General features: G+C 31.5%; 1 protein-coding gene across 1 annotated transcript; it reads left to right on the top strand.

Moving 5' to 3' along the window:
- The first annotated feature begins 3,360 nt into the window (after positions 1–3,360).
- Positions 3,361–4,300, top strand: LOC131612933 (protein DEFECTIVE IN MERISTEM SILENCING 3-like). Its single transcript, XM_058884674.1, has 3 exons — positions 3,361–3,461; positions 3,667–3,787; positions 3,960–4,300. The coding sequence occupies exons 1-3, from the start codon at positions 3,423–3,425 to the stop codon at positions 4,121–4,123; spliced, it is 324 nt and encodes a 107-aa protein (XP_058740657.1). The 5' UTR covers positions 3,361–3,422; the 3' UTR covers positions 4,124–4,300.
- Positions 4,301–12,132: the final 7,832 nt, after the last annotated feature.

Raw genomic sequence — 12,132 nt, 5'->3', positions numbered from 1 at the left:
TATATATATATATATAATGGGACAATAAAATTTTATAAACAAAGTGAAAATAAGAAATCTCAAATCAGAACGAAGACAACTCATTTAATTTGTAAATTTTAAATAAAAATATAACAAACTAAAAATTTTATGATGAAATTCACTACGCCAAATTTGACTTTTAGCAGCACAGCTACGAAAGCGCTTTTAGGCAAAAGCGCTGCTATAGGTTTCGCTAAAAACAAAACTAAAAAACAAGGGAAAAAAGCGCTGGTATAGGGGATCCTACGAAAGCGCTTTTGAAAAGCGCTTCTATAGGTTAGATATGAAAGCGCCTTTAAAAGCGCTGGTATAGGGGTAGGATACGAAAGCGCTTTTATTCTAAAAAGCGCTGGCATAGGTTTGGTTACAAAGGCGCTTTTGAAAAGCTCTCTCGAAGCTTATTTAAAATTAAAATTTTTAAAACAAAATTAACAAATCACGCGTTTTGCCTTCACTGTTCCTCTTCCCTGCAACGACCACACGAGAAGAAACCCTATCTCCCTCTCGCCAAAAACGCCATTCAACCTTGCAACCATCTCCTTCTCTCCCTCTCGCCAAAAACGTCGTTCACCCTTGAAACCATCTCCTTCTTTTTCTTCTCTAACGAAAATCCCTTCAGCAAATTCGAAAAACCCTAATCTGACCTGCGGTTGCAATTTTCTTCTTCTGCAAAACGAAATCTCTTTCATATGGGTTTATATCGTTCTTCTTTGGTATTACAGATTGCGGATACTATGTTTTGAGGTTTTTGAAAGAAATCCTTCAAATGAATCAATTAGAGATTTCAATAACGGTATGGATTTATAACTTAGGATAATTTCTTAGAATTTATTACATTTAACTAAATCTTATATATTAAGTTTTTGTTATGGAGTACTTTGATGAATTATATTCTGCTTCTTACACGAGACTTAAGTTGGAAGAAATCAAAAAGGAATTGTGTCAATTGTATATTCATCAAAGAATCATATAGGTATGAATACATTATTGTGTGAAAAGTGTTATGAATACATTATTGTGTGACGGGTTTTGATAATGACTTTGTGTTGGAGGCTTTAATTGTGTTTGAGCAAAGTTAGTTTAATTGAATGTGTTGTTCTGTTCATACTTTGCAGGACCAGGACCGTCCGCTCGTTGGATTTTGAGAATTTCGGGCTTATTCTGATTTAGTTATGTTAGAGATGATTTAGTTATATGTATTTGTTGCAAACATATGTGAATTAAACTATAATGGTATATATATATATATAAGACTTGAATTACAGGTTTAGAGATTATTTCCAAAAATATTACAGGTTGTTATTTCCAAATAAATTACAAGTCGAACTGGGAGGCTTAAATTACAGGTTGCACTTTAAAATATTGCGTTTAGCAACGACAGCGCTTTTAAAAACGCTCTTAAAGGCCTATCTTCGAAAGCGCTTTTTAACAAAATGCGCTGCCTAAGATGATAAGAGAAAACATAAAAGCTGGAAAAAAGCGCTGCTAAAGATAGACCTACGAAAGCGCTTTTCAACGGAAAGCGCTGCCTTAAGCCTATATATGAAAGCGCTTTTCAAGAAAAAGCGTTGTCTTAGGCCTACCTACGACAGCCCGTTTGCCTAAACAAAAAGCGCTGCTCAGCGCCACCTACAGCAGCCCTTTTAAGCGCTTTTAAAGCCCAAAAATACGCTTTCGTAGGTCTTTTTTGGCATAGTGTCATTAATGGAGAAGAAATCATAATTAATTAAATTAACAAAATATTACATTAGTAAATTATTAGTATTAAATTAAATATGAATGTGTAGCCGTTTCTCTTTTAAAATAAATATTTTTTTTTCAATTTTCTCTTATAAAAATATCTTTAATAAAATATATTTTTTAAAATATGAATGTGTTGTTTTTTCTCTTTTATAAAAAATATTTTTAAATATTTTTAAATATTTTTTTAAAATTTTCTCTTATATAATATCTTTAATAAAAAAAATTAAAAAATTATTTTTTTTATTTTTATAAAAAAAATTAACAATATTCACTTAACATTATGGAATTATCATTCTATAATTATTCAATTCTTTAATTTTCTCTATATAATATTATTAATAAAAGCTATTTTTGTAAATTATTTATTATTTCTTTTTCTACACAAAATTAATAGTATTCACTAAACAATATGAAATTATTATTCTATAGTTTTTCACTTCTTTAATTTTTTTCTATATAATATCTTTAATAAAATTTATTTTTGTTAAAATTTTTAATATTTCCTTTTTATACAAAATTGACAGTAGACACTTAACATTATGAAATTATTATTCTATAATTTTTTAATCCTTTAATTTTTTTTCTATATAATATCATTAATAAAATATTTTTTTGTAAATTTTTTATTATTTCTTTTTATACTAGATTAATTGTATTCATTTAACATTATGAAATTACTATAATATAATTTTTTCCATTCTTCAATTTTTCTATATAATATCATTAATAAGAGATATTTTGGTAAATTTTTATTATTTCTTTTTTATCATATAGTAAAAATCAATATAGTAAATCTTAATATCCTATAAAAATAATTACATTTTAGTTAATTTTTTCATAAACATCCTATTTAATAGAATTTCTAATTTTATACAAATATTTTAAAACCTTATTATTTATAAAAAATTAACAATATTCACTTAGTATTTATGGAATTATCATTCTATAATTTATCAATTCTTTAATTTTCTCTAAATAATATTATTAATAAAAGGTATTTTTGAAAAGTTTTTATTATTTCTTTTTCTATACAAAATTAATAATATTCACTAAACAATGTGAAATTATTATTCTATAGCTTTTCACTTCTTTAATTTTTTTCTATATAATATCTTTAATAAAAGTTTTTTATGGTAAAAAATTAATATTTCTTTTTTATACAAAATTGACAGTATACACTTAACATTATGAAATTATTATTCTATAATTTTTTAATCCTTTAATTTTTTCTATATAATATCATTAATAAAATATTTTTTTGTAAATTTTTTATTATTTCTTTTTATACTAGATTAATTGTATTCATTTAACATTATGAAATTACTATAATATAATTTTTTCCATTCTTCAATTTTTCTATATAATATCATTAATAAGAGATATTTTTGTAAATTTTGATTATTTCTTTTTTATCATATAGTAAAAATCAATATAGTAAATCTTAATATCATATAAAAATAATTACATTTTAGTTAATTTTTTCATAAACATCCTATATAATATGAATTTCTAATTTTATACAAATATTTTAAAACCTTATAAGTTAGCAGTATAATAGAACAAAAAGACCAAGATTTGTTAGCAGTATAATAGAAGAAAAAAAAGACTAAGTTTGATATATCGCCTCTTTCTCTTTCTTTCTGCTTCACTTCACATTCATGTCTCAACCGAACACCGACACTGATACCCACATCCAGGTAGTTGCCTACACAAATTTTCCTTCATTAGTTTTTGCATAATTTTGGAGCTATTGTAAGGGTTTGTACTTGTTTTCATGTTGTTACTTTGTTCATGGTTATGATGGAACTAAGTTATTGTAACATATATGTATTTTTGTTTCACGTCATCATTTTTATCCTTTTTATTAACCTTGGAACTTGTTATTGTTTGTTATTTTTTCAGTTGAATCAAAATGATGCAAATGTTGAGAATTTCATAAATCAAATGAAACAGCATGAACAAAATATTGAGTTCCTTAATTCTCCAATGAATCGCTCGACTGAATCTGTACTTGACTTACAAGGTTTGTTCACTGTGAATTTATGACAGTTTTATTAGAATTTAAGTTGATGTAATAAACCCTTAAGTTCACTTATATAAATTGTTTTTGGTAGGTAGAATATTTTTACGAAGAATTTGATATATGAATTAATTTTATCCACAAGGATTTTTTGGCTGATGAAATTTTGTTTTAGTGAGTCTTGAAAGGTATTATTCTAGTACTGAAGAGAACTCTGTTGCAAGTCTATTTTATTGGATAAAAGCGAATACTCGAACATCAAATTTGGCTTTTGTAAAGGATGCTCTTGGTGTTGTGGCTACCCTTGCCAGTGTTGAAAATGATGATCTCAGCAGGTAAATATCATTCTTTTTCTTGCAGTAGAAAATATCCGTTATGGTCAATACGAGTGCATCGGTCCCTTAGCAGTGCTACACGCTCTTGCATCGCAGTTTCAAGTAGCAGCCAAATGCAGCGCTACAATTACTTATTTTTTCTGAAAAATTGCAATTTTGTGTAAAACAGGATCCTTTCTGAGTATGTGGGTTTGAAGTGTTAAATTTTATGGATTTACTTTAATTAATTATTAAATAAAATATAATTATAATATCAATTATTATTTTATTAGACAAAATGAATAATATATTGGGCTTAATTGTTGAATGACCCGTGATGGGTTGGGCCATTCTTTTGGTTAGCCTACTGAGAGGTCCCTTCCCTCATCTGGTGGTTATATAATCTGGCTATCCCATTAGGTCAGATATCAAACCGTCGTACTATCAGATAGAGGGCAGTAGTATTCTCAGTTTATCGTTTCTGTGTTCGTTCAAATGGATTCAACCATGACAGGTACATGTTTATTGCAATATTCTTATTATAATATGTCGTATAATTATATCTATTATTGAGGCTATACTGTTAAATAATTTTATCAATTGGTATCAGAGCCTGTTAGATATGTTATTCGGCTATTATTATTTATGATTATGAAAATTGAAATTTTATATGCCCTGTTGTGTTTCTGTTAATCAATTGTCATGATTATGATTGTGTTCACATTAAAATGAAAGGAATTTTATTTTTCCCATAAAATCAATTACGGTTGATCGATTGTAATGATAAATACAATCACAAATAAGTTTTTTTTTGTAAAACCCATAAAATCAGATCGATTATTATAGAAACGATTTTAGAATTGTTTTTGAATGATTGGAATCACTACGACTGTGTGAACAACATAATAAAAGACGAAAGATTTTCGTTCAGATTTCGTTGAGCAATCCTTTTTTTTTTTTTTAAGAACTTTAAACTATCGATTTGCAATTTTCGGTCGGCGATTCGTGTAACTAATATGTGGGATCACTGTAACTTTGAAAACCGATTAAAATAGATATAAATTTTGTTGTCTTGCGTTAAGAATTGATCGAAAATGAATCGGATCTAAAACCGGGTAGTATGACCCGTTTTACTGTAAATCGGGTGAAGAAGAAGCACTTCAACTCAATTAACTTTATTTCAGCCATTTGTTTTATTAGTACCGTTTATGCTTCTCTTCTTATTCAATATGCACACATAATTATTGTTATAACTAATTTTCATATGCTGGAGATAATTTCTATTACGTAGCAATATTTCAGAAAATTATATTGTTTTATTTTGAGACATGTAATATCATTCTATATAATTAATAATTATTATGCATAGTGAAAATTTGTCATAGTCTCTTAAACAAAATATTGTTGATTCATATAATTATAATCTTGCCCATCGTCGTGAGTATGATTATATGAACTTTACGTGTTGATTACATAATAATTAATTTAGTGACAACAATAATTATTTATATTAATAATAATTATTATATCCTATCGATATATTATTAATATTAATTTAAAGTAAATAAAATTTATTAGTAATTATGATCTGTATTATATTAATAATAATTATATCCTATCGGTATATTATTATTAGTGTAATTTTGTTATGGTACAAAATATTGTTAACAATTTATGCTTATTTTATCATGTTTAGATATCCTATCGATATTAAAATTTTGATAATATAAGTTTTGTTTATTATTGTATTTCTGATATAAGATCATAATGAGCTAGAGTTTTATTAAGGAAATATTTGGCTTGTATATGTGGAATCATTTTCTATATTACATAATTGTTCACTTAATGATTCCTTATTTGACCGTGACAGCCTCCTTTCCTAACTCTGTCAAAACTCTGAATGGGACCAATTATGAGGACTGGAAAGAGTCTCTCGACCTTTATCTTGCTATAGCCAACCTTGACTTGGCTCTAAGAACTGAAAAACCTGGCGCTATTACTGATGAGTCTACTGAAGCTCAGAGAACTTTTTATGAAAAATGGGAGCACTCTAATAGAGTGTGCCTTAAGGTGATATCTTACACTATGGAAAAATCTATAAGACAAAGCATACCAGAAAGTGAGAGTGCAAAAGATTACTTAAAGTCTGTTGGTGAGAAGTTCACTCGTTTTGATAAGGCTAAGAAGTGTGAGTATCTCTCTTTGTTTGACAAAACTAAGTATGATGGTGTTAGTGGTGTGCGTGAGCATATTATGAAGTTGGTCCACTATTATAATAAGCTGAAAACTCTCAAAGTTGAAATTGGTGAAAGTACTCTAATCTGGAGGGTTCTTGAGTCTCTACCTCCCCAATTTGATGTTATGAGGACCTCATATAATACTCAGAAAGTTGAGTGGACAGTGGATGAGATGATAGCCATTGTAACTCAAGAGGAAGATTCTATGAAAAATGCAAAAGCTCAAAGTGTTCAGTTTGTCGCTTCTACCTCAGGAACAAAGGATTTCAAGAAAAATTTCCGCAAGGGAAAACATCACTTTGATGATAAGAAAGGAAAAAGGACAACACAACATTTGGAGCCTAGAGATAAGTCTTTTAAGAGGAAATTCTTTAAGGGAGAGTGTAAGTACTGCAAGAAGTATGGACATAAGGCTGATGATTGTTTTATCTTGAAGAAGAAACTTGAAAAACAAGGTACACTCCTAGCTCTAGCCTGTTTTGAGTCAAATATAGTAGATGTTCCTTCCAATACTTGGTGGTTGGACTCAGGTGCCACTATTCATGTCGTGAATTCTTTGCAGGGGTTCAAAAGCCTGAGGAAACCAAGTGATGTTGAGGCGAAGGTCATTGTGGGAGACGGAGCTAAAGTACCGGTGATGGAGATAGGAGTTGTTTCTTTGTTTTTACCTTCAGGACACATTTTGATTTTAAATGATGCAGTTTATGTACCTTCAATGAGAAGGAATTTGATTTCTATTTCAGCTTTGGATAAATGTGGCTACTCTTTTGTTTTTGGTAATGGAAAACTTGATGTTTGTTTTAATTCCGCTGTTGTTGGTTCTGGGAATTTGCGTGATGGTTTGTATATGCTAAATGTGAATGAGATGTCTGTTAATTCTGTTGTTGGGACTAAGCGTAGTAGGAAGGATGAGTGTTCTTCGATGTTATGGCATAGACGGTTAGGGCACATTTCTAGGCCTCGTATTGAAAGATTAATTAAGCAGGGTATTCTTCCTAATCTTGACTTCGCTGATTTTGACACTTGCGTTGATTGTCTCAAAGGAAAGTTCACTGCCAAAACGAGGAATACAAAAGCGAATAGATGTGAAGATGTGTTGCAATTGATTCACACAGACATGTGTGGACCTATTACACCCAATGCTATGGGTGGATATAAGTACTTTATCACTTTCATAGACGACTTCTCCAGATTTGGATGGATAGAACTTCTCCAAGACAAGTCTAGTTCTTTAAATGCCTTCAAATCTTTTAAGGCTGCCATTGAATTGAAATCAGGAAAGAAGGTTAAATGTGTGAGATCTGATAGAGGAGGAGAATATTATGGTAGATATGATGAGACTGGAAGAAATCCTGGACCGTTTGCTAGATTCCTAGATGAATGTGGGATTGAGGCTCAATACACTATGCCAGGAACTCCTCAGCAGAACGGAGTTGCAGAGAGGCGTAATCGAACACTTATGGACATGGTGAGATGCATGATGAGCCATTCTTCATTGCCTGATTTTCTTTGGGGTGATGCTTTGAAGACTGCTGTCTACATTCTTAATCAGGTGCCTAGTAAATCAGTGTTGAAGACTCCTTATGAATTATTAACAGGTAGAAAGCCAAGTTTGAGACATTTTCATGTTTGGGGTTGTAAGGCTGAAGTCAAACATTATAACCCTCAACAGAAGAAACTTGATATGAAAACTATTAGTGGTTTCTTCATCGGATACACTATTGGGTCTAGAGGTTGCAGATTTTATTGTCCTTCTCATTCTACGCGAGTCATTGAATCTGATAGAGCGATTTTCTTTGAGGATGATTTGGATAGTGGAGTCTCTACGCCACGACCAGTTACCCTTGAAGAAGATTGTACTTTTCTCCCTATACCAACTGTTACTTTTCCTAATGAAATTGTGATTCCGGCTATTCAAAATAATGATCAAGTTGTGACACCACATGCAGATGATCATGAACAAGCTGATATTCCAGAGCCTATAGTTGTTGTTGAACCAAATAACAACGCTGAAGTAGTTCAATTGAGACGATCTCAAAGAGCTCGCAAGCCTTCAATATCAAATGACTTTGTTGTGTATCTCCAAGAGCATGAGTTTGATATTCATGATGACGATGATCCTACCACTTTTAATGAAGCAATATCTTGTTCTCATGCTTCTGATTGGCTGAATGCTATGCATGATGAATTAAATTCTATGTCTCATAATGGTGTTTGGGATCTCACAGAGTTGCCAGCTGGTTCCAAGGCTATTGGATGCAAATGGGTTTTCAAAACTAAACGTAATCCAGATGGTAAGATTGATAGATACAAAGCCAGACTGGTGGCAAAGGGTTATAGTCAAAGAGAAGGGATTGATTATAAAGAGACTTTCTCACCTGTCTCTACCAAAGATGCCTTTCGAGTTGTTATGGCTTTGGTTGCACATTTTAATTTGGAACTTCACCAGATGGATGTGAAGATAGCTTTTCTGAATGGAGAGCTTGTTGAAGATGTTTACATGATTCAGCCTGAAGGTTTTATTGAAGAAGGAAAAGAGAAGTTAGTGTGTAAACTTAAGAAATCTATCTATGGATTAAAACAAGCATCTAGACAATGGTATTTAAAGTTTGATCAAGTTGTCACTTCTTTTGGTTTCAATGAAAATGCTTCAGATCAGTGCATTTATTTAAAGATTAGTGGGAGAGATTTTATAATCTTAGTCTTGTATGTCGATGATATCCTTCTTGCTAGCAGTAGTGTTAGTATTTTGAATGAGACAAGAATGATGTTAAGTAACCACTTTGATATGAAGGACCTAGGTGATGCTTCTGTTGTTTTAGGCATCCAAATTTTTCGCGATAGGTCACGTGGTATTCTTGGTTTGTCTCAAAAAGGATATATTGAAAGGATCCTTAAGCGATTTAATATGCAATCTTGCTCCCCGTGCACTGTTCCTGTCCAAAAGGGTGATAAGCTCTCTAAATCTGAATGTCCTCAAAATGATAAAGAAACTTCCGAAATGGAAAGGGTCCCATATGCTTCCGCTGTTGGCAGTTTGATGTATGCTCAAGTTTGTACTCGTCCCGATATTGCATATGCAGTTAATGTTTTAGGGAGATACTTGAGTAACCCAGGTTTGGGTCATTGGAAAGCCGTTAAAAAGGTCATGCGATATTTGCAGGGAACCAAAGATTACATGTTGACCTATAAGAAGTCTGATCAACTTCAGGTCATTGGTTATTCTGATTCTGATTTTGCGGGTTGCCCTGACGACCGAAAGTCTACTTCCGGCTGGATTTTTATGATGGCAGGAGGAGCTATTTCGTGGAAGAGTGTTAAACAGACTCTTACAGCTACCTCAACCATGGAGGCAGAATATGTAGCTTGCTATGAAGCTACTTGTCAAGCTATGTGGCTGAAGAACTTAATCTCTCGCTTCAAAGTTGTTGAAAGCATATCTAGGCCACTTGTGATATATTGTGACAATTCTGCTGCTGTACATTTCTCTCAGAACACTAAGAGTTCTTCTCGCTCAAAGCATTTTGATATTAAGTATCTATTTGTCAGAGAGAAAATTCTTGAATTTCAGACTCGGATTGAGCATCTTGCCACAGAGAACATGCTGGCAGATCCACTGACTAAAGGCTTAACTGTTGGAGTTTTTCAAAGGCATGCAACCAACATGGGTGTAGTTAAGTCATTTGATATTTTGGATTAGTGGGAGTCTAATTGTTATATTTAAATTATTGTAATGAGATATGTATAAGATGACGTCAATTTAATAATCATATCTCTTATAGCATTTCAGATGCTTGGACCATTATTGGATTACAAACTTAATTATATTATGTTAATCCATATTCATTATTGTTATGTTGGATGTGAGTATTTGACATGCATGATTTGTTTTCCCTATCGGATACAATTTCTGTATTGTTGAATTGTGTTTTCTCACACTGTTTTGATGATAAATAATTGATATATTTGTTTATGATAATTATTATATTTTAGTAATTAATTAAAGTCATCCAAGTGGGAGAATGTTAAATTTTATGGATTTACTTTAATTAATTATTAAATAAAATATAATTATAATATCAATTATTATTTTATTAGACAAAATGAATAATATATTGGGCTTAATTGTTGAATGACCCGTGATGGGTTGGGCCATTCTTTTGGTTAGCCTACTGAGAGGTCCCTTCCCTCATCTGGTGGTTATATAATCTGGCTATCCCATTAGGTCAGATATCAAGCCGTCGTACTATCAGATAGAGGGCAGTAGTATTCTCAGTTTATCGTTTATGTGTTCGTTCAAATGGATTCAACCATGACAGGTACATGTTTATTGCAATATTCTTATTATAATATGTCGTATAATTATATCTATTATTGAGGCTATACTGTTAAATAATTTTATCATGAAGATGATGCTTGCAATTGTTTGCAGTACAAATGAAGGAGTTAAAGCACTAGAGAAGTATGATCCAGATGGTACAATAAACTGTAATCGTGGTTTGCATGGAATTGAATCTTCAACAGGAAAAACAATAAATGGCCGATTTGTTGTCATATGTTTTGAAGATTTAACGTAAGTTATATTTATGCACTCGTTCGTATGCATGTTTTTCACCCAATTGATTCGACATTCATCGAGACCATACTTAGGACTAATTCAACAGCCATGTGTACGGTCTTGCTATATATCACTATATATCTTTATAAGCGTGAAAAACTTGGTTTATAAGTATACTTTTTTTTTTCAGACCATTTGTAGGAGGTTTTGTTGACGAAGATCCACAAAAGAAGTTGGCTATTCCGAAGCCGAAATTGCCAAATGGGGAATGCCCTCCTGGGTTTCTTGATTTTGCCGTGAACATGGTCCATTTGGATTCAAATAGATTGTCTTTTCTTACTGCAACTGGGCACGGTCTTAGAGAGACGCTGTTTTATAGCCTCTTTTCTAGCCTACAAATATATGAAACTCGGAAAGAAATGTTGCTTGCTCTTCCATGCATTACAGATGGAGCATTGTCATTAGATGGTGGAATGATCAGGAAATGTGGTATCTTTGCTTGTGGTAGCAGGTCAGTTTCAAATTAATCTTATCTTTTTATAATGTTTCTCCTTCTCTTGCTATAATTAGAGACAAAGACTGAGTCATCTTAAGTTTTTGGAGGCTCTGTATTAATTATGATTCACTACAGTTCAACCATGACCAAACATCTAGAGGCATTATTTAGTTATGATTAAACCATGAAAATCTATTATGAGACCCTATTTAGCCACAATTTAATCGTGAAATATTTGAAACTCTTTGTTGTAGTCCACTTTGCATACCCTCAAAAACGGTCTTGATTAGAGAGCTAACTTATGTTTCTTTTTCGACTTGTAAAGTTGTAATCAATGAAATTTCTCTGACTACAGAAATGATGTAGAAGTAAAGTTTCCTCTAATAGGAGGAGAATTTGATGCACCTCCAAATTATACTGAAGCTGAAGATATGATGAGGAAGCTGAAGATATGATGAGGAAGCTGCAATGGGAAACCTCTAAACTTGCTGCTGATATACAAAGAGAGAAGCGGTTGCTGCACTTTAAAATAACAACTCCACAAGCCATAGTAGAAATGTGGTTACTAATACATGGTATAAACTATTAAGATATGTATTAGTAGTTCATTTTAGATGTCTTTGACATCAAATTATGTCTATTAGTAATTTATTTTGTAGGCTTGTCTCATGTATTAGTAGTTCATTTTTTTATGTCAAAAGTACTGTGGATCGTATTTAAGAAACCCTAAATTGAAATTTGAT

This window comes from Vicia villosa, linkage group LG6, assembly GCF_029867415.1.
Source record: "Vicia villosa cultivar HV-30 ecotype Madison, WI linkage group LG6, Vvil1.0, whole genome shotgun sequence".
Lineage (NCBI taxonomy): Eukaryota > Viridiplantae > Streptophyta > Magnoliopsida > Fabales > Fabaceae > Vicia > Vicia villosa.
This window is presented reverse-complemented; position numbering and strand designations above follow the sequence as displayed.

Bases quoted from the DNA above. Each gene is read 5' to 3' on its own strand.
- LOC131612933 (XM_058884674.1), top strand. From the start codon at position 3,423: ATGTCTCAACCGAACACCGACACTGATACCCACATCCAG. The intron at 3,462-3,666 runs GTAGTTGCCTAC...TTATTTTTTCAG, and splicing joins ACACTGATACCCACATCCAG to TTGAATCAAAATGATGCAAA. The intron at 3,788-3,959 runs GTTTGTTCACTG...ATTTTGTTTTAG, and splicing joins ATCTGTACTTGACTTACAAG to TGAGTCTTGAAAGGTATTAT.